This window comes from Haliotis cracherodii, unplaced genomic scaffold, assembly GCF_022045235.1.
Source record: "Haliotis cracherodii isolate W230 unplaced genomic scaffold, xgHalCrac1.p SCAF_1, whole genome shotgun sequence".
NCBI lineage: Eukaryota > Metazoa > Mollusca > Gastropoda > Lepetellida > Haliotidae > Haliotis > Haliotis cracherodii.
This window is the reverse complement of record NW_027266264.1, coordinates 30620813-30645148: the sequence shown is the minus strand read 5'-3', so window position 1 is coordinate 30645148 and position 24336 is coordinate 30620813. Positions and strand designations below refer to the sequence as shown.

Sequence of the window (24336 nt, the reverse complement as noted above, 5' to 3'; positions counted from 1 at the left end):
GTACATCCAAAGACACGTCTGATACACTGTCATCCACAGACATCCCTGATACGCTGTCATCCACAGACACGTCTGATACGATGTTAACATCACTGGCGTAATACCATGGCTATATGCATTGCTGTATCTTTGCCCTATGCCAACATGGCTATAAAATGTCCAACTAACCTTACTTAGGCATAAGCTACAAACATCATTGCTTGAAATTATAAGCTATTTATAACCAACAATCTACATGTGTAGAAACAGAAATATAATTTTATTTACAAGTAGAAACATATCTCACAATATAACCGGTACGCTTGCACAAAATCTCGGGCAAGCATGACGCAAAAACGGAGCAGTCAGAAACATATTGCAAAGGCGTTTTGTCTATCTGCGGATACAAGTAGTTAATACCTAAACTGAGTATTTTTGATTGAACATTAGATACCTTTAGTTTTGTAAAGATGACTCCAGATGTATGAAATCAGATGGACAATTACTTTTATCATGACTATCTTATCCTATGATTAAATAATCTGGTGGTTTTTATATTGACCTGATTCAGTGACAGCTATACACACATGAAACATGATTCTTCAAGCACAATACTTTGCAAGTATAAAAAAACATGATAGAAAAATATATATAAAATATAGACGCGAGTTTAAAACCGCGTGAACTGTCATATATAGAGAGTCTGTGACCCGCAGAGACTCTCAGAGCATGGAAGTCCATGTATCTATGTTGGAATGCCTAGTTATGAATAGCTTGTTTGAAGCACATCGTATTGACAAGTATATGTCCACGAGAGCAACAACGTCTCTGGACACTTTAGAAGACACGAGTGCCGGACGTTCCGTGAACTGAGTGTTATTTTCTGCTACACCTGAGATAAAAGTAGGATTTTCGGTAGTTTAGGGAACATATACATATTAATAAAGCCCACCCCATCTCCGAAATAGCCCCCACTTCCTGCCCAGAATATAAATTGGTCATTCGCTAAGAGTCTTGATTAATTACATGTGCATAGATTCTCCCGTACCGCCCAATCCAGCTGGTGAAGTATTTTGTTCATTTCCGTGAACATTTGTTGCACCTTGATTCATGACCTCACTGTAACTAGGTGGTGGATCAAATGCGTTCATGCCGTCAAGCTTGGGTCCAATTTCCGAATAGCTGGGGGGTGAGGGGTTCGAATAGCTGGGAGGAAAGGGGTACACCTGTAAATCTACAGGAGTACTGGCTGTTCCTGTTGCTGCTGATGGTGCTGGCGTGTGCATTCTTTGTGATTGTATAACAGTTCTTCTTGAATTACCGCGACGTCTTTTGGATGAACGGACGACAAAGCAGGTAATGACGACGATGATGACGGCACCGATGAGGCCTCCCAGGGCAATAAATGTTGTCTTGTAATTTGTTTGTGAGGTTTCTGCATAAAAAAAACATTATCAGTCATGAATTAGAAACTATTAACTGCAGTACAAACGTGGACGTACATAGACGACGTGAAGGTGACAATTAGGAAATCAGTGAATTTCATATCCCTTAAGCTTCTCAGTTACTTAATTTTGTCTACATTATGGACCGCCTGTCGATTTGATACCTTTGTGCAAGATGCATATGTCGATACACCCAATAATCATTCAGCTTTTATTTTACTGAATCTTATCAAGATATTTTGTGTTTCACGGCGCTTTTCCCTTTGTATTACATAAGTTTGATTCCCAATCTTTTTGTATTTACATGTAGTTTGATTTACCAATTCTTCTGTGTTAATATTTAGCTAAATGTGCTTTATACGCAGACCCAGAAGATCCCATTTTGAAGCATACTAAACTCCAATACATTCTGGAATTTTAAAGTCCGAATCAGCATGCGCGCTTTAGATTTATGTACCTCAATTGTACCAATTTTTATTTTCTGCGTGACAAACGAACGCATTAGCTATAGCCACAAGGCTAACACACAGCCCTGAAGGTTTTCTTAAGGTCATATTTTTATAGACTTTTCTTATGACAATCAAACACAAACTAGAAACTGAAACTAAGCATATCTATCATATCATTACAATTTGTGAGTCGAACGTCAAAGGACAGTAGCTACAGTCCAGGCTGTTCAATAATGGTCGCATTGTAGGACCCAGCTACTGTTGTCATTGCAGCATGAAGGGTTGATTTTCAAACTTGAAAACTGTCTTCAAGTACTTGCATGCATAGAAGCAGATACTTCACCATCATATCCATAATGCTTCCGAATCAGAAATCAATTCTACCATCATGAATGCCCAGCCTGATGCCATTACCTTCGGTTTGTAGAAATATATATCTGCTTCACCCTTAAAGGAATTGTCTCATAGCGTATTGGTCCAATGACAAAACGTGTGGTCCGAAAAATCAAATGAATTAAAACACGAGAGTCCCACTGATTTTGAATTCGCTACTTAAAATTCACTCTCATGAAATGATTTTCCGAATAATGACATCATTTCAACTCTATATGCATAGCCAACTTTAATCAGAAACCCCCTAGCTATCTTAATAAGAAGTTATTTGAAGTTCCTAACTGTGTGTGCACTTCAGATTCTCGGCATTATGTACAGTTTGGTTCACTGTATATCCAATTAAGTGCGACTTTCCAACAGAGGCGTCTCGCTATCCCGATAAGATAGTTACAACACCTTCCTTTATGACCTAACTTTCAGTTTAAGAAAACACATGTCTAATGAAAGTTAACTTTAAAACAGGAAGTCGCATGATTTAGCTACTTTGACATAAATAAGCAATGTGCACTTCCTGTTTAGTGTCAATTCTAATATATGCCTGATGCAAAACGACTTAAAGGAAGATAGTTGCATGGCTCTGGCTACCTTGATAAGACAGTTGTATCCAGATTTGGTTCATTATACTTCGATTAGTTTAACAGAAAGTCCAATGCCTCTTGCTACGCTAATATCGACCTTGGCCCTCAAATTCAACAACCAAACGCTTGATATATCAAGATGAAACCATGAGTGCCAGCTCTTAATTAAAAACAGGTCATACCAAGAAAGGGGTTCAGTACACAGCGGAACAGTACCAACCTGACAAATTACAAATCGAGTCCTTCAATGAAGGTCACTCAAACCCTTGTTTTTCCCCCCACCCAATGCAAAAAAACAATGTGTATATACTAGGTTTCCATGTTACCATGATCTGAATGTACGTCTGACTGGATGACCTCGAAAGTGATATCGACCGTCAATATCAGTTGCGATAATGTTAAGACCATTCCCCACTTCTATACAGCTAATAAGCAAATATGATGTCCCTAGACTGAGTTCAATGGAACAATTAATAAACAATATATCATGCTTCTCATTATGTCACCATGGCCTACTGCAGTAAGTAATTCATATATTAAGTTTCAAAACATATACCCACTACATGCAAAGGACACGCAGATCTCTGCAGGAAAAGGCACTTCAGTGAAAATGGCAAAACATCACTGTAACGATTGTCTTCTCAGATACGTACTACTCACATGGGAGTTTCACTTCGCGGTTCCTCTCGAAGACATCCTGTATATGCTTGAGGGAGAAATACAATGTCAGACTATTTCCATGCAGGTGACCTCAACGCTCGACATGAACGGTCAATATTTAAAAAAGATATCCATTGGCTCTGTGAAAAAGATACACCTAATATCCCTTAGATATCCCAGCACATTGTGGTTTAAAAAATAAAGTGCGACGGCGGTTCATCTCTGACAAAACGTAATACCATCCCTATTCACATGTTTTCTTCATTACGTTAATACCACATCTATTCCTTACGAAACGTATACGACTCATATGTTTTAATAAACTGACCGCCTGCACGTGCTTTGAAAAACATTGTTAGAGTGAATTGTGTTTAGCTCCGTTTAATTTCAGTTATACTACGGCGTCACATGTGCGAAGAAGGTGTAAAGTGACCTTATCCTCTTTGGTGGAACAAATGGGCATGAGAATGGTGCTAACAAAGTAATCACAATCATGGCGAATCATAATCATGGCGAATATTGGATGCGATCCTACCATAAGCGTTTCCTGGCACAGTGTAGAAGAATAACACAAATGGGCATGAGAATGGTGCTAACAAGTAATCACAATCATGGCGAATCATAATTATGGCGAATACTGGATGCGAGTTCAACATCAGCGTTTCCTGGCACAGTGTAGAAGAATAGAACACGTTACAGAAGTTCGCATCTTCATCAGGTGGATGCTGCTTGTATTCTCGATATACTTACTTTGGACGTTAAAACTGGAGCACTGCATAAAGAATCCAGACCCAACGTTGACACTGTCTGTGACGAACTCCACATAGAGAGACCGGCCCGTACTCTTCAAGGAAAAGCTTCCTGGACTGCACCTCTCCATTAGAAGACGTGCAGTGGAACTGGAGCCTACAATTGAAATAATTGTACTGGTATAAGGAAAGATTTAGAATATAAACTGTCAACGCAGAGAATAACCAGTCTCAATTATCCGCTGAAACAGTTTCCGTTGGGTGTAAATGGCAAAAAGGCGGTGAAATTTATATCAATGGATCCCGAAGATCAGTGATAACACCAGGTGATCATGAAAGGGGAAGCATGTCCTGTCCTACCGGTAGCGCCCGTCAGTCAGATAATTTTTCTAAAACAGTAAGTGTTTGTCGCCTGAAACAGCGCAGAACTACTCCTACCACTTACGACAATCTCAACATTGTTGTCAGGTTCGGTTGACTGTTTTCACAAAATATTGAGATGGCTGGGAATTAAGATTGATACATAATACTGTTCAAGTCAGTGCCGCAATCAATATCAATGAGTCAAGCAATTCTTTCTGACCAAAATATTTAGGTTACAGCGAACATTCTGCATGGCGACTTATTTTGTCCTTTTGTATCGGTATTTTGTTTGTCCGTAAACATTCTGATCCAGCATATTCGGGAACAGTTCATCAAGTACACGAAATCCCACCTAACCAACCCACTACACTACCCTCACTACCACACAAACACGCACGCACGTAAAATATTTAATGGTCGCTCCATTAGGTCCCTTCGTAGCGGCAGGTTAAAGAACCTTTTGTCTAAACACAACTGCAGTTCATACCATCGTAGACCCGTATTGCATCCGTACAGGTTGAACCGTCTGTATTGATGTCAGCAATGGTGAAACTAATTTTAATTCCGCCATATCTTGTCTTGAAAAGCCACCTGCAGTGAAGATCACTGGAAGAAAAAGAGCGATTTGCAGTGTTAGAAATAACAGAGAATACAATTAACACACATCTTGTATGACAATCACAATGATTTCAATCCCATGCGCAGTCAATAGAATACCCTTGCACATTTAAAAACCTCTTGTAGTGACCAGAAGATGTAGTACACTCACAAGCCAAGGATCATAATCATGAGCATTTCAAGGAATCCCTATAGCCACATCCAGCGGTTCCTGGCACTAATTAACAGACGCCTTTTATAATTTAGATTCTGAATTCAGATTGAGACTTCTCTGTGTAACCATACCCCGAGTGTAGTGCTCATGCCTTCAACCATATGTTTGCCGATTTGATTGTTTATACACACAAGACTAGAGCGCGACTGACTATTGGTGCCGTAAAACAACATTTGCTCACTCAGGGAAAACAGGGAAATGTACTCACTCGAAATAGCCAGTTGGATATCCGACACTTCGTATGGTGCGTTTGTATGAAGTCACTGCTACTTGTCTGACGTCGCCAGAACATCCATACAGTGCACCTGTAACACAATGTTAACGTTTTCATTTATATTCAAAGACAAAAGTAATTCAGATCATGGTACAGTCTTATTCATCACAACACACGAGATCTGGTATGATGCTGACAAATCAGAGCGAATCTTTTATTCATACAACAATCTTAGGTTTCTGGCATGACTTAATAAAGCAATTCTGCACAGCGAATATCGACGTCTTAGACGACGGGTCCACCACCCCCCTAGTAGTGATGTTGGTGAGGCAGTGTTGTCAAAACTTACTTGATGTAAGCATTTCGTAGGTGAGTTTAAATCCCGCTCCTCCCTCTGTCGTCGTTACAAAGTTGATAGATATGGAGTTTCCTATTGTGATGTAGTTGTGTGCCTTGTTTCCACAAATCTCCCACTTTCTTTTTAATTCCGTAGAATTCCCTAAAACAGAGACATTAGTATGAATCCTCATCATCGCTTACATCAGTGTTGTTCTCCTAATATCATGTTTTGAGACACATATAAAACTATTTTGCATGGTAATGAAAAATGACCTGTGTACCTATCGTGGTCATAGACGCAGCGCAGTGTCAGCACAGATCACCATACATGCATGCACACCTGGAAAATCGTTAGACACCAATTCACCTATGTTATCACACATACAAAACTACTACATATCTTTATCACATATCTGCAAATGACGTTTACCTCATTTTGGCAAATGTCTAAGATATCACCTGCTGTTTATTTTGTATGAAGACACCGTATGACCCTAGGAGTTGGCCGTATCGTTTGATACAAAGAAGTAAAGGAAGAAATAGCCACAAGAATGTTTCTGTATTTTAATACGGGTAAACAAAATCAAACATCTTTCATCAGGCTATAGATAGAGGACCCCCCCTAGGTCACATTGGGAGGAATCCATATTAGAACAATAGTTTCATTAGTTCACCTGACCATCAAATTACACAACATTATGTGTCTGTTTCCCAGCACCCGACCCCACCTCAGTACCATAGGACTCATTGAGAGGAATCCTTATTGAAATATAATATATTTCACCAGTTCACCTGACCATCACATTCCATGTCTGTCTGTTTCCCTAACGCCCGACCCACCTCAGTACCATAGGTCATATTGGGAGATTCCTTATGTAACATAAATTTCACCAGTTCACCTGACTATCACAATCCATGTCTGTCTGTTTCCCTAACGCCCGGCCTACCTCAGTACCATAGGTCATATTGGGAGGATTCCTTATTGAAATAAGGTGAGTGTATCCTGGCATTTGTTGGACCTGCCACAAACACATGTAAACTTCTCTAGTGCATTTCACTTCAATAAAAACGTATGGGATGTAAACTATTCATATTCTAGTACGTAAATTGGATACAAAAATTCAATAAAACATATCTTACTGTCAGAGAACGTAATGGAATCTCCTGAACATGGTATGTTCATGTCAATAAACCGAAATGCCACGGCTTTGCCAGCAATCGTCCATGTACAATTTCCACCACTGAAACAGAATTGTTTTAGACATGGGGTGAAATGGGATTAACGTGTCGTTCTGGATTAGTACATTTTTTTAGCGACGTACGTGATGTTGTCACTGATAGAATGCACAACCTGAAACAGTGGATACTTAAATTGAACAAACCCATTCTGTCCCAGCCAGTTGTCATCCAAAGCTTGGCTGCCTTACATGAAAAGTTTGGAGACTTCTCACTGACAAGGCCACAAATGACATAACCATGATATGTAAACATCGTTACATTAATTGTTTGATCAAAGATCTTGTTATACGTGACATATCAATCAATGGTACATATAAGGTCAGTATGGTAACTGAGGAAGAAATCTACCAAAACCATGCATTAGAACAATCAACTTTTTTACTTGACTCTAGGACCTGGGGACATGCCAATTCCTCTTTTGAACTGAATTCCAAAGCTCCATACCAAACCGTACAAAGAGAGATATATTCCTGGGTCAAGCAAATGTAACGCCATATACCTGGCTCAAAGATTAACCATAATCATACAATACAAAACACATAATACAATCAAGAAAGGACTTTCCTCATATTCAAAGAAAGTGAATATTTAAAGTCAAGCGGATATAATACCATGTGGAGTCTCAAAAGCTAAAAGGATTTGCTTGACTTTTGACAAGCTCAGAAAAATGACCAGGTTCAATTCTGTCAAAACATTTGATTTTTTAACTTTGTACAACACTATCCCACATGAAAAGCTTAAGAAAAAACTTAATTCCTTGATCCATGGGCCGTTTCGTTTCATATGTTTGAGCGTGGGGGGGTGTTCTGTTGTCCTTGTAACCAGACATGCAACGTGAGTGCATAACTGTAAAGTTATGTGACACCCATGGGTCTGAAGTAACGGGGGATTTGAGGACGGACAACTTCATCACGGTACCAAACACTTGTCATATTTCCATCTGTAAACGCTAGCGGGGTCCGGTGATGTGCAGCGATGTCTCCCCACACAATTGGTTCCACCATTTCTGCCACAACATTTTGTCAGGGACATTAAGTATTTTTGTGGAAGGGGAGTGGGGTTTGGGGTGTGCTGGGATTTCTGTTTGTGACGGGATGTCTTGTCGGCCCCTGCTTCATTACTGACACTATTTCTCTGAGAAAGGAGAAGTCAAACAATGTCCATCTTCCCGAGGCAAGTGAGTTAACTGACTATAAAAGTCCAGTTTACACCCTTGTCGAACTAGGCTGATATTATGGAGTTACATTTTGGCTGGGCTAACGAGTCTATGCATAGTCCAATCAAAATCGCGCACTGAAATCGAAATCCGGTTCGTAAAGTGTCATGCAGATTTCGGTCGACTGCAGGATTTGCAAAGCATGTGCACCGCTAACTCGTTGTCAACAGATATTTTCTATATCTTTTCATGTTTTTAATCAAGGCGCTCTCGTGATTTGATGCACTTGGCGATGTAAGACTCGTTTGATCACAATATAGATCTTGATTATCGATCAGATCGTCTTGACTGGGCGCCACCGTTTTGTTTGAAACAAATGCAAGTGATACGAGAGATTGAATCTGATTGGTCAATAGGAGAGGCATAGAAAGGACATTACTCGTAATATCCAGTGGTGGCGCTACGATCGAGCCCAGGAATTCCAGCCTAGTTCGGCAAGGGTGGAAACTGGACTTTTAAAGTCAGTTAACTCTCTTGCCACGGGAAGATGAACAATGTCATGTTTTTGATCAAACTTCCAGTATGTCCAGATAATGAGCTATCTATAAAGACCTGATCACAACTGATGTTTACCAGTCTGGACCAAATGTGATAAAATACGTATTTTAATAAACGTTCGCAGCAACTTACCTTGAGTAGTTGCCGGGATACCCTGGAGAATTCAACACATTGCGTCTGCCACGAACCGCATCTAGGGCATATCCACACGATTCTGAAATGTATCAGCAAGACTTGTCAACAAAACAAAGAGAGCAACAGAGACTGAGCGAGTCCAAGTATCTCCACTCTGTATTCACAATCCCATCAAAGCATGTCAACTCGACACAGGAGGTAAGAGGACATCGACGTTTGCAAGCGTAGGCGACCAACTGTGGAGGGTTTGCCATAACTTCACGCAGATATGTTTCGTGGGAGAGTAAGCAATCTATCTTCAATGAAAATGATTCATTGCAATGCAGTCGTCGGAAACACTACATACACGTAGACATACCTTCGACATAGCTTGCCTTGAAACCCGACCTGTCTTTGTTGTCAATGATTGATGTGAACACAATCAACATAAAGCGTGATTCGCTTCTGTAGGTATTATCATTCTGCCTGTTGTAACGGCATTGATAGCCAATTTCACGCGCTTGTTCATTGGTTCCTGAAAATATACCAATAATATTCTGTTCAACAAAGCTATATTTTGTTAGTGTAGTGTATATCTTAGAAACGACAAGACGATAAAGTTTACCAAACCCCCGCCAATATTTTATGATTTCAATATAACCTTCAGTACTTTCGATAATTGTCTGATGCATTTGCCTACGTTAATAGAGAAATAATGAAAGGTGTATGTGCCAGACATTGATTCCGGTGTTAGGTTTACAATTGTACTCAAGTCGATCATTCATACCAGCCTGTCACAAATTCTAAATGACTATCATAAGGAAACTTACCATCATACATTACGACACTCTCCGAGTTGCAGTTTGAAATGAGATCAGTAGTTGTGAAGGTGAGCTTCACTACCTTGAAAAGATCTGTGGTGCGAATCAGCCACTGGCACTTCTGATGTCTTGAAACACACAACGCAATGAAGTAAGTAAACGTGCAACATTTGTGGGTAACAAATTCTGGTGTATTGCATTTATCGTGTAGTTTTAGATTTAGTAGATTTTTATCTACTCCAAATCGATGACGGTGCAATCTACATCTAAGCATCACTAAATACAATAGACCAAGAGCTGTTAGCCATGGTGTTGCATGTGTTCGTGTTTACTTCCCAAGCCAATCCAACAGTAAACACAATGAAACATTGGATGTCATGGTCGAGTACACGCAATCGCCTACAAAAACGGTTTCATCTGCATCCGATATACAAAATACTGAAAAGACAATGCATCAGTTCGTAATAAACGATTGCAATTAAACATGAAGTTGGCTTTCAGACAAAACGAAGAAACAGTGGGCCAATTGTGCTTTTATATTAATTATATCAACGCTGGTCAGCTTTTAAACTTTGGTAAAACAACCAAGCTTTGGTAAGGGTCAGATAGTCTGAGGATCATATTCAGGTCGTGTTGGATGCGTATTCGAATCAGAGGTTTCTAGCATTGCAATGAATGGAATTACGGTATCTTAGACCACTGTGCCACTTGTGTCTCATGATCGTGGCCGATATAAAGGATGAGTATTGCACTTTGTTTTGTATCTTAAAAAAAACTTACCCCTGGTGTGGCCCGGGATAATTCGGAGTCATCAAATGTTGAACACTTTCCGTTGCCGTGAGATTACCTCCACAAGTAGGCGCTGCAACAACATATGTGGCATATAAACTATGAAACCATGCCTTTATTGATATATTAAACTCTATTTAAGGAACTTTCTGAGAAATAAATGGAGTAATTGTTCTCACACGATTTCAAAAGCAAACGGCATAAGATCTAGGTCAACAAGGTTGTCCCCATGTATGGAATCGAACCCGGGCCTTCGGCGTGAAGAGCGAACGCTTTAACCACTAGGCTACCCCACCGGCCCTCAACATGGGCGGAAGTAGAGGGCAGAGCGATAGGAGATAGGCGAGAACGAGTTATGGTCTGAACTGCAACAGACACTCACTATCGAGGATGCTGTATTGAAGGGAGAATCCTTTGTGTGTTTCAGTGCTGGGATAGGCTCTGAATACAACCATCAGTCGAGACGTGAAGACCTCATAGCTTGGTAGGTCTCCTCCACACCACCCCGACCCAATCGCAGCTTGCACAGGATTAGAATCTACAAATATAAAAAAATCAAAACATTTATCAACCACAATCAAATCAAATGTAAGTCAATATGTTTTTATTAAAAAAGATCAATCTCTAAAAGTTACAAATTGAAAAATGAATTTTAACATATTGTTAAAATATATGACTTCAGTAGTCCACTGTAAGTATGCGCCGTGCACGTTCATGTTGAACATTTATCTCGACATTAATGTGACCATTGGCTTCGTGTGCCTTTAGAATTGACATGCATTGTACAGTCAATAACCCCAAACTCAACTCAATTAAGGCGATAAATTATGTAAGATGTTACTTATAGTTATAGCAAAATCCCGATCGCCACAAGGGGGTACGGGTGCCCCAGTCGTCTAAGGCGCTGCGATTCGCTGCGCAGGGTTGCGTCCCTTGGGCACGCCAGAAACCTATGATTGTGGGTTCAAATCCCGGTTCGCCCCGATTATGTTTCTAGGATTGTCAGCACCATACCCGGGCTCGTGGGTTTCACCGAAGTGGTAAACGTCAGAGGCCTCCATCACTTGGGGCTTTCCTCCCACATTAAGCTGACACACCGCGATGTAACTGGAATACTGTTAAAAGCGGCGTTAAACTCAACTCACTCACTCACCGATCGCCACATTGATATTAAACAACCCCCTGATCTATTCGATGGATGTAAGATGTTTCAAGGACTTTGACTTGGAGATTCGCCTATACGCGACATTCACCTAGATATATCCGTATGCTGTCAGTATCGCAGTCCTGGGTATGTTCCATGCTTGCATTCAGAACAGTAATATTAACCACCACCCGCTGCTGAGAATGGCCTAACCATCGAAGTTCCTCAAACCTGTAAAAGAGATATAATTCCAATCTTGATATTGATGCAATATCATCTAAACTGAACTTAACTATACTCACTCACTCATTCATTTGACAGATTGCTTTGAGATATAACTTGGCTGTATTGACAACAGTGTTTTGAATTCTATTTCATGTTCTCGTCGCTAAATGACTGGAACAATACTGATGCGACGTTAAACTTCTACTCACTCACTTCTACTCAAATACGTGCATGCAATGGGAAAGATACGGTGCAAATATACGCATTGAATAGAAAACATGCGGCACAAATATGCGTCATGACAAAGATGTGGTGCAAATATGCGTCATGACAAAGATGTGGTGCAAATATGCGTCATGACAAAGATGTGGTGCAAATATGCGTCATGACAAAGATGTGGTGCATATATGCGTCATGACAAAGATGTGATGCAAATATGCGTCATGACAAAGATCTGGTGCAAATATATGTACACAATGCAAAAGATACGGTACAAATACGGGCGTGCAATAGGAAACATGAGAAACAATTACATGTATGCAATGGGAAAGATAGGGTACCAAATATAGCACAATATGGGAAACAAGAGCTATAAATATATATGTTCACGTAACGCGAAAAAGGACAATGCGTTCGTCCATCAGACTGGCCGGGTTAGTGTGAAACCTGTTTTACTTTAATAGCTTAATTACCTGGCGTCTCTTGCACGACATGTTGATTGAAATGCCACATTAATAGCACCACATTTGGTCATTTAGCTACCCAACAGAGAGTTTTACCGACACTACAGTTTACGTACTCAGAATAGATCTTCAGGGGCCCTGGAGACATGATGACTTCCGGTGTTGCCTTTTGTTCCAATGAGATGTTGACAATTGGTCTTTGGGGATCTGAAACACAAATGGAAATTAGAAACCCCGTATTCCATTTCACCATTACAGAAACCCTCAAAAAGTTTATCAGCCAGTTTATTTTACAGTATAAGAGACTATTTGCGGAACTGTCACTACATTTTCAACTTCAAAAGTTTATCCAGCAAAACATTGTTGCGCCTTTAAGACGGACCAGGATCCCGTTAGATTCGTTCCTGTTATTCACCAGTATATACCATGATCTGCTTGTTGGATTGCCAAATTTGGAAACGTCTATGACCTGCGCATGCGTCACATTGGGCTTTCCTCCAACATTAAACTGACACGCCTTGATATAACCGAAGTACTATTCCAGCGTTGAAACGAAATCACTCACTCACACATCAAGAATGTGATACGTCAAGTGTTGATAATGACTTGACTCATTTGTGTTTTGTTTTAGGAACCAACAAATAGCAATGTGCGTAAGAGTAGCTTGTTGTATGGGCTGACTGCTCCGAACGGGTGCAAGTCCCACAAAGGTATGTGTGAAGTCCAATCTTGGCGCCTTCTCGAAGTGATACGAATGTAATATTATTAGAACTGCCTTAATACAATATTAACCACTTCGCTATTCTGAACCCTGCCGTTGACTAAATTAGTTTACCAGCTGACTATATTGAGTGTTTCAATACCAGAGATGTAAGGTAAATGGAATTATCACGAACACAACGGAAGGTAATGACAACATGACATATAAATATCTTTACTAATCCCTCCATGCGGTTTCGGGTCAAATAGTTGTCAGTTACTCTTGATTGGAAATGATATCGACTAATATTTGGATGGGTGTTATATTTGCTCATGCTATCGACCACATTCATTTGCCTGACCCAAATCAGACACAGTGATAGATGACATATAGTTGACGGTGTAAAACATACTCACTCACACATCCATCTAACTATCATTTTAATACTTTACCGGGTATTGCTGTGTATTCAATCTCGAAGCCTGCAGGCAGGTGTCGTTGCCCGGCGGCGAGTATGTAAAGTAGCCTCCAGTAGCTGAAGAATGTTTTGCCAGCACCCCCACACCATGTTCCTAACGTGCGTGTGTCAGAAGTACCTTCCTCAACTTAACGTACAAAACATGAGAGAATATTATTACGAGAGTTCGTGGTGTACATTGGCTTATCTCTCGGGATGGGATGGATGTGAGCAGAGATGCTGAGGCGCAGAGAGTTATCTCTGAATTATGTTAGTGAGTGATTATGGTTATACGCCGCGTTCTACAACATTCCAGCTGTATACGTTCAGTAATCTTGAACGCGACGTTAAACCCTATTCACCTCACCCCAACTCGTCACGCCGAAGGCCCGGGTTCGATTCTTCACATTGGTACACTGTTTAAAGCCGATATCTGGTGTCCTGGGTGCCGTTGTACAAAACAACCTTTACAAAGGTTGAACTTAGTGACTAAGGTTAAAACTTAAGGATATAAGGTAACCTTAGCGCTAAGGTTGTTTTGTACAACGGCACCCAGGACACCAGATATCGGCTTCAAACAGTGTACCAATGTGAAGAATCGAACCCGGGCCTTCGGCGTGACGAGTTGGGGTGAGGTGAATAGGGTTTAACGTCGCGTTCAAGATTACTGAACGTATACAGCGACGTGCATGCGCGCGCGTGCAAGCGTCTGTGTGTGTGACTAGTCCAGACTAATGCCAGTTTTATAGTGTTAGTCCACTGAGATACTATGTCACAGTTTGAATACCCCTCTCAGACACAGTATACTGACTCCGAGCCACCAGTCCTTGTTTTAGCCTCTTAATGTTGAGCGCTAGGCATGGGAACAACAAGTACCATCTTTAAACGTCATCACAAACACATGCTAATAAGGTTGGTATCGTACAATCGACTCTGCTTTCTGCAAAAAATTATATTGGAAATGGAATGGGGTTCGTCGCTTTATTATTAGTAGTGTGCGGCCGTTGATTGAATCCCCGACCTTCCGCTCTTCGGTTAGACGCTCTACCACTAGACCACGGTGGCGGTCTTGGCGTGACGAGCGAACCCTTTAACCACTAGGCTACCCGACCGCCCGTCTATCATGTGTGTCTATTCCACCTATGATGAACACTTGTTCTTGTGAGAATGGCTTTTAATTCAGAATACAAACTTTGTTTTAATAGGGTCTGTGGGTAGCTGAGTGGTTAAAGCGTTCGCTGGTCACACCATTGCCCTGGTTCGAGTCTTCATGTGGATACCCTGCAGTGATATATACTCACACACTAATGTATTAATTATCGGAATGGGGTAGAGTTTGGCAGTGCATACGAAGGGACTCTGATTGAGGTAGAGCAATGCGTTAGCCTGTTTGGAATTCCCAGGACGCTGTCTCACTGATTAACCTTATAAAACATACACATGTATATCCACAGTTTCTTGTGCAGTGTACGGTCTTATAGTCGTACCAGGATCCGGTTAGCGTGAGTTCGAATCCCAGATTTTCCCCTTTGTGATCCTTGTTTTGTCGACACCATATATATACACTGCTGGGTGAAGCATGCTCAATGTGAGTGTTAACGTATTGTCTGTGGACATGATTCTAATACCTACCATCGAATATGGTGACGTTGAAGGTACTGCAGTCGATTGTTGAAAAAGTTGCCGATTTCACAGTGATGCTCACACGTTCATTGTTCAATCCTGCTATCACCCATATACACCTCTGAACCCTGTTGAATCATAGAATGGAATGAATGTAACATTATCTTGATATTCTGCCATCTCTAATCACTAGATGACATATCTCTCCTATTGCTTCTAAAAGGCGTAGGAGAGGTTGGGTAGCCTAGTGGTTAAAGCGTTCGCTCGTCACGCCAAGACCGCCACCGTGGTCTAGTGGTAGAGCGTCTAACCGAAGAGCGGAAGGTCGGGGATACAATGTGTGAAGCCCATTTCTGGTGTCCCCTGTCGTGATATTGCTGGAATATTGCAAAAAACGTTGCCAAAAGGCGTCAAATAAGTGACAGGTAGACATATACGCCAAATCAATTCTTTAGAGCGTGCTCAAAGCTCTACATTTTTGCCCGGTCAATGGATCGTGCCGGTCGTGCACTTAAATTTGAATTATTTTTCTCATCTCCCTGGGGAGTATACAACCAAAATTACGACCAGTGCACACGGGACCACATACCACCATCAATTTTTTGTTTAAGTCTATATATGGATGAATAGCTATGTCAACAATATATGTGAAATCTAAGTTTAATATTGTCTGGTTCAAACAACTATACACTCACCAGAATGGTGTTCCTCTTAGTGGGTACTGGGGGGACCTGATAAACCGGGGACGATGATATGCAGACATCCCTCCGCCACATATATACGCTGAAACATAATTCAATATCCTTCTTCTGTGTCTTAAACAGTCTTTGTACTATTGATCTAATAACGTCCTCCGCCGTCGGCAAAATAACGGGGTGCGGTAGGCCCCACACCCAAGGTCGCCGCAGTTCGATGTCAGAGGTACGTACATTAGCCGTGTATGTAAGCTCTACCACCACGCTCGTTTGTTTTACAACAGTACTAGGTAATGTACAAAAGTGTCTATAACCTGGGTCCGGGGTGGTCCAGTCGTTAATGCGCCGTAATTCTCTGTGCAGAGTTGCCTCCCTTAGGCGTGCCAGAAACCTATGATGGTGGGATCGAATCCCATATTCACCCTGATTACGGTTCAAGGTTTGTCAGAACCATACCTATGTTCCTTGATTTCACCAAAGTTTTACCGGCATCACTTCGGATTTACGTCCCATCACAACGGCAAATCAAACCAAAACACACGCTCAGTCACTCACACCTGGGCCACATTAGGCTTACCTACCACATAAAGCCAACATGTTATAATTATAGATGAAACGGCACCACTTCAAAACGAAACCAAACTTAAACAGCACCAGGTTGAAGAAAACGCACCCAGAATTGGCGCAAACGGTACCGTATCTTCGTGCTATTGTTGTTCTATTTGAATGACTACAAAGTAAGCAATAAGTATGTTTGTCTCATCTAGAGTCATAGTCTAGTGTGCATTTCTAAATTACCTTAATTTTTTTTCTATTATATATAATTAAGTATCTGTACCGGACACCTAAATTGAATATCAACTAATTCAGGTGTCAGGCTGTATTTTCGACAACACAGTCAACGACATCTAGTGCCGGTGTCCCGGTATAAACTCTCCCCCGTACAAATTCTCCCCCCGGAGAGTTTATACCGGTACAGATTCTCCCCCGGAGAGGGGCGGAACTGTACCGGTATAAATTCGCCGGGGGGAGATTTTATTCGGGGGGCGAATATATTTCGTGACACCGGCTCAGCCAATTTGTGTTGTTTTCGCCATGATAATACAGGTACCCTTCAGACAAGTCTCCGTTTTAGCCCGGTACACGTTGACACGCAGTGATAAAACTGTCTAACACTCACTCCCTCTTTCAGGAAGTATACTAAGACACATACATTCTTAAATCTAAACCATCCATTAAATCTTTACCCTGGTTTAAACTATAACCGATGTCCTAAAATGTGCAAGGAACGGTATGCTCTGAAGTTCTGGGGTGGTGGGGTAGCCTAGTGGTTAAAGCGTTAGCTCGTCACGCCGAACGCTCGGGTTCGATTCCCCACATGGGTACACTGTGTGAATCCCATTTCTTATGTCCACCCAGCCGTGATATTGCTGGAATATTGCTAAAAGAGGCGTTAAACCATACTCACTCTTCTCAAATTCTGTAGTTAGGTCTTTTCAAAGGAAAGATGAGACATAGCATTAACGTACCACTCTGTATGTTGTAAGTGACGTTGATTCTCCCGAGACCTGCAGCAACCCTTGATGATCTGAACACGATGGTCGCAGTGTTGTGTGAAGCGTAAAACCAGTCTGGGGTCTGTTTGCCACAGTAGGAACCCACATACAGGCCGGCCTCTGAGACAAAGAAACGGTCCAACATCGAGATATCCATAGCATAGCAGGTCGTTACTTAACACAAATTACCAACCAATCAAATCATTTCGTTTCAAACAACAGAACATTCATCACTATATCTTTCCTCAACTTCTAATATATAGAGCTGTCTGCGTCATTCCACATGGCCCAGAATTGAGACGATAGAATAGGACTTTCGTCCCAAGAAACATAAACCGTGAGAATATTTTTTTTTTTCATCTTTTGTTTGCTCTTATGATGTGTCAATGTTTATGGTTCAAACGTTATAACATAGCGTGACATGGATTCCACCAATAATGCCTAAAACCTATATACATCATTAAAGAAGATCCCTTTCATTTTAAGCATGTATTCGTTCATCTGTCCATTCCTTTATGTATTCATATTTTAATCTGTCAATCTTTCAACAGCTTACCTCCTGATGTAACATTAACGGCACTGGCTGCACAATCCTCGTCACTAAGGTTATACGTAGATTTAATTCCCAATCTGACAAGGTGCTCTGTCATTGCGGCTGTGATGATGATCCTGTCAATATAAAAATATAAATGCTGAAACATACAACAACATACCAGTCCTATAGCTAATAGGCATGAATTCCACCCAGTCACCTGTTCTCCAAGGTGACACCAATTGAAGGCGAAACCCTCGAGCACGGCCCGACCATATGTAGTGGCGTTAAACCTACAAGTTTATCATTGATACAACTCACATATTACATATTAGGACACAGAATATACCAGTTTACGGATCCGCCCATAAATAAAAACCAGAAATTGGTAAAACACGAATTCCAGTTGAAAGCCTTTTTTAATAAACACCGTTCCTCATTAACACATTTGTGACCCTGGCGAGTTGTTCATTCTCAGTGACGTCAATGTTCGCACAAATACTTTTGAACAGTTAAAAGCTTCACCAGTCCTCCAACCAGTGTGCGGTATTGTTCCGAATTCCGAGCGTCTCCACATGTTTGTAAAACAAACAAATGATTAAAGGTCCCCATTGTATTTATATTTTCATTTTTAACACTTATCACCGCTATTGAAAATATCCGCAAAAACTAATACAAAAGGAACTGCCATGATTTCAATCTGCCCCAATACCCACCATGACTCCGTGCGGATAGGGCTCCCCCCGCCCATGTTTGCATTTATGTTACGTAGAAAATATTCTGTTCGAAAATGTTGTCATTTTACGTTTACGTTACAGCTTAACAACAAGTTCAAACTTCTTACCTGTCAGTGGGATCCGCATAAACAATGTATGACTGTTTCGTTGATGTTGCTGTCAGGCTGATAGTATCTCCATGAACTGAAACAAGAGTGTTTTCTTACAATTACCATCTTAATCCAACACTTTGTTGCAGTTATGAGTGCATGGAAGTGGTTTCGCTCAGTAGTGGACAATATTCAACAACATCTTTAAACAACGAACTTTAAAACATGATAAATATATAACGTTAAAGAAGAAAAAACAGTCTTGATTTTCACCCGAAACAGATTCAATTTGGCCAAAAGGGCAAATAGCTGCGAAAATTGTATAAATGGACCACTGAAAATCAGTGATGATACAAGGTGTTCGGGAACAGGTAAAGCATGTTCTACCATATCGATTACACCCGTCGTTCACACAATTTGCATAAAAAAAGTACAAACATAAGTATTTATTGCCTGACGTCACACAGCTGAACTCCTCCCATGCAACAGCGACCTGCAGACAAACTAGGGGGTCAATGCAAATGATCGATGGACTAGAAAATCCAATGATAGTGCATTTACTGGTTTCGTTAAAAGTGCTACTGCTTGACGTATATCGGCAGTAAAAATCCAAGATGGTTGATACTGACCTTATACGAGACCGTATACCGTTAGTGACAGCCATCTTGGATTTTCCAACACCCACCTCACATATTTCACATGGAAATGCTGGTACCGAAATTCGTTTTTTGACACTGTTTTGTGTTTAACTACCATTATTTGTGCAAGGACATCAATCTGTTCTTTCTAGATCACGTTCGTGACTTTATTGATAAAGATCATAGGTAAAATTTTCAACAAGGTTTGGCCTCTAAGATTTGAAGAGTGGTCTCCCCTTGACACCAGCAATGGCTGTCAAACGTTTCGCTGGTAACACCGATGAGGAAATCTCTGATAAAAGGCAAAATATGCGATATGGATGTCAGAGAGTGTAAACTAATACGTAGACTGCTGTCGTCACAAGTGTTTTAATTCCTTGTCACCGTTAACCGAGTCTACATTATTATGTAATTATTATACCAATCCTGGTGGTATATGGGTTATGCAAGAGCCTGTGAATCTGATTTGCATATCTAATTTCAATATATATATATGAATATACATCTTGTCTATATTTGACATATTGCCTAATGATATGCACTTTATTGAAACTTGTTTAAATTCGAAGCCTGTTGAAACATGTTAAAAATCTAAATATGTTTTAAAATGTTGAAATTATAAACATCTTTAGAGCATGGGGATGTTTAGGCTGTGAGACAATAGCTCATGTAATGTGTTTAGACCTAAATGCGTTTAGATAGAGCAAACCAAATGTGTTTTCCGTTGAGGAGTAAAAACATATTCTCCTAATCATGTTTAGATCTAAACATGTCTTAACTGTGTTTACATCCCCAACCCAATTTCTAAAGTGCATCATTGAACAGTTTCAATCAGGCTATGTGCTCTGTATTCCTACACTTATGAAATATTTATTGTAAATTATATTATGTCCGGTAACATGTATTTACTTTGTGGATTTTCCCGCTGCCATAACATTACGTTAAACACAAATAAACACAAAATAACACCAATCCCAACAATATGCACAATGTTATGTATGGTATATTTTACGGGTAGCATATTCACTGCACACCGTCACACCTGAACGATCAGTGGCGGTGTTGTGATGGATAGCCATGGACAATTATGTACATATGTACACGTGAAGCCTTGTAATTATTCCCAGCGTCCAGGGTAGATATAGTGATGTATACAACATACAGTCTATTATTTGTGAGGGTGAGGGTGAGGTGGAGATGAAGGCGACGGCCAATCTGTCCCAAACCGCCACAAGAATCGCATTTATACGTTCATTGAAAGGCAGAGTATAGCTCATATGAAATACTAACACAAAAGACAAAAGCCCCTGTCCCACTGCTCCTACGGGCCTGATTGAGTAATTCGTGAAGGTTACCTGTCAAGAAGATGGACAGAAATATTGAAATCCGAAGCGCCATATTCGTGTCTGCTTACTCCACTGTCAAACTGTAAATATACACAGGGCTCACATGTTTCGCAAGATCCGTTTGGTAAGTATACCTGTGTCTACATGTAGGTCACACGTTAGGGAGCGACGCGCGCATCGTCCTATTGCGTCTCATCTCATTTAGGGACTGCTAATTATTTTACAAATGTTTAGAGCACATCATTTTCCACAACAATGTCTTCCATGGTACTGCGATTTATCTCATGAGCAAGGACTGACTCAAGGCTATCGAGTTAGTGATGAACACTGCGGGTTAAATCGTGTCACAGGGCTGCGTTGTTTCTAAAAATAGCAATGAATTAATACCTGGCACAGACAGTTCCGCCTCGATGCCCGCATTGAATTCATGCGTGTATACGGACTTCTCACCTTATGAACTGTGGGTCACAGCTGAGCAAATTGGGTAGACTGAATGACGTTTACCATGTGGTGAGTGGGTGAATGTTATTGTACGCCGTAGTCATACCGCGGTGGCCCAAATATTTGTCTGTTCCCTGTGCTGACTGAAAACTATTGCCATGAATGTTTGTGTTATTTGAGTGAAGAACGGGGTATTCAACATTATTTTGGGCAATATATATTGACTAATTCTTAAAAAAATTATCTCTTTGTAATACGGCGAAATGTATAAATTTTGTTCCTGTGCACAACTATATTGTTCACCTTAAAGATGGTATAAATTAGATCGTTTTGATGGGGAAGATAGCATATTACTCAGTTTTGTAATGTTGAATTTAAATAATAACATTTGCTCGAGAAATGATCAGGTGGGGCCCATGTGTAGTGCTGGCGGAGATTGGGTCATGTTTAATGGCAATGTGGTCCCGTGCGTGACGTTTTGGAACTATCAATGATATATAACAATTCTAAAGGAGTGGGGGCGGTCGGGTAGCCTAGTGGTTAAAGCGTTCGCTCGTCACGCTGAAGACCCGGGTTCGATTCCCGACATGGGTAAAATGTGTGAAGCCAATTTCTGGTGTCCTCCGCCGTGATATTGCTGGAATATTGCGAAAAGCGGAGTGAGTGAGTGAGTACGGTTTTACGCCGCTTTTAGCAATATTCCAGCAATATCACGGCGGGGGACACCAGAAATTGGCTTCACACATTTTACCCATGTCGGGAATCGAACCCGAAGTCTTCGGCGTGACGAGCAAACGCTTCAACCACTAGGCTACCCGACCGCCCCTGTACAGCATAATGTCGTTGTGACACACACTAAATCAACAAGTATAATATCAACGCATTTAATAATTTTTATGAAAACATGAGCAGAAAGGGAAAGAGTTCTCCTCACCGTTTGTACAATGTATTTAGATGTAGTTTGAGTGTGAACATTACACATATCTGTATTTAGAAGATGTCATTGGGGTAAAAATAATAATTTTTATTTGTTGTTTAGCAGACAACTCAGCAATAGTCCAGCTATACGACAGCGTGCTGTAAATAATCAAGTGTAAACCAGATAATATAATCCAGTTATTGACACCATGAGCAACAGGGATGCGATGACATGCATAAACGAAGTCAGCAATCCTATGTTTTGGCCTCTTACGACAAGCATAGATGGCTGAGGGCCAAGCCCAACCCGGATGTTGACGGGTCGGTAAGGAAAAGTACAGGCATAGGTACAAAAGGTAATCGCCACTCCTACATGTAATTTCACATGAAAAGCCTAGTCGGAAAGAAACCTAATCTTACATATGGGAATATATACTCTCTCGTCATAAAACTGCTCTCTTTAGGTTTTTCTATTTATTATTGTTGTTGTTGTTGTTGTTGTTATTATTATTATTATTATTATCATCAAACCATTACGATGATATCACGATATCGTTCTTCCCGTTGATTCTGAGCCAGGAATCCACTGGCAATTCTGAACATACAACAAATGACGATCAATGTGCAGAGATAAATTTTTCATCAACCATATAACTTGTCTCAAGACAGAGAAATCACTCGAATCTGTTCATTCCGAAAGAAGATTCAACATATTTTTATGATTCGCCACTATAATAGTGAGTGAGTGAGTATGGTTTTACGCCGCTTTTAGCAATATTCCAGCATTAACACGGCGGGGACACCAGAAATGGGCTTCACATATTTTACCCATGTCGGGAATCGAACCCGGGTCTTCGGCGTGACGAGCGAACGCTTTAACCACTAGGCTACCCGACCGCCCTACTATAATACAAGACAGGTTATCAAAGTGAGTGAGTGAGTGATCAAGTCGGGTATAACATATGGTTATATCTGATCGCCATTAAAAAGAGCGTTACATTCATTCACTAACTCATTCATTGATTTCCAATAAGCAATGTTGTATTATTCATGAATCATGTGTCATTTTGTTTGTTCTTGCGAATAACTGCGATCTGTCTTGGTGACCTGACCACATGGGCCTTCTGTCTGGATGAACTGATCATATGGGCCACATGCCCTAGTAAACTCACACATGGGCTAGTGACCTGATCACAAAGTCTATCTGCCCTAGTGAGTTGATCACAAAGGCCATCTGCCCTAGTAAACTGATCACATGGGCCATCTGTCTTAGTGAGCTGACAACATGAGCTGTCTGGTTTCATGAGCTGACCACAGAGCTATCTGTACTGGCGAGCTGAACACATGGTGTGCCTGTTCCAGTAAGATGATCACATGGGCTATTTGTCTTGGTGAGCTGACCACATGGACTATCTGCCCCAGTAAGCTGACCACATGGTCCATCTGCCCCAGTAAGCTGACCACATAGTCCATCTGCACCAGTAAGCTGACCACATGGTCTTTCTGCCCAAGTAAGCTGACCACATGGTCTATCTGTCCCAGTAATCTGACCACATGGGTTATCTGTCTTGGTGAGCTGACCACATAAGCTATCTGTCTTGGTGAGCTGATCATATGACCCATATGCTTTTGTAGGCTGATCACATAGGTCATATGTCTAGGTGCACTGGTCACATAGGCTGCATGTCTTAGTATGCTGATCACATGGACAATCTGCCCTTGAGAGTCGACACTGACTAGAACTGGGTGAAATGGGTGTCGCCTTTCGATATCAAAATCCCCTTCACAAGGAATCATGAAGTACTATCCGGTGCTTATAGGAACATTTGTATAAGGTAATTGTATACGAGCATGTATTTGACATACCTTTACAC

General features: G+C 40.9%; 1 protein-coding gene across 1 annotated transcript; it reads right to left on the bottom strand.

Moving 5' to 3' along the window:
* Positions 1-456: 456 nt before the first annotated feature.
* LOC139463339 (cubilin-like) lies at positions 457-21413 on the bottom strand. Its single transcript, XM_071244590.1, has 20 exons — positions 21113-21413; positions 19138-19213; positions 18318-18430; positions 17735-17881; positions 16206-16293; positions 15520-15638; positions 13883-14035; positions 12847-12937; positions 11932-12053; positions 11061-11216; positions 10670-10751; positions 9899-10017; positions 9448-9603; positions 9087-9168; positions 7142-7242; positions 6012-6161; positions 5657-5753; positions 5104-5222; positions 4255-4410; positions 457-1414 (listed from the first exon to the last, which is right to left on the bottom strand). The coding sequence occupies exons 1-20, from the start codon at positions 21153-21155 to the stop codon at positions 1002-1004; spliced, it is 2583 nt and encodes an 860-aa protein (XP_071100691.1). The 5' UTR covers positions 21156-21413; the 3' UTR covers positions 457-1001.
* Positions 21414-24336: the final 2923 nt, after the last annotated feature.

Excerpts from the sequence above, each read along its gene's own strand:
- LOC139463339 (XM_071244590.1), bottom strand. The coding sequence starts at position 21,155 with ATGGCGCTTCGGATTTCAATATTTCTGTCCATCTTCTTGACAG. Across the intron at positions 15,639-16,205 it reads CTAAGAGGAACACCATTCTG|GGTTCAGAGGTGTATATGGG; the intron begins GTGAGTGTATAG and ends ATGATTCAACAG. Across the intron at positions 10,018-10,669 it reads TATCCCGGGCCACACCAGGG|ACATCAGAAGTGCCAGTGGC; the intron begins GTAAGTTTTTTT and ends GTGTGTTTCAAG.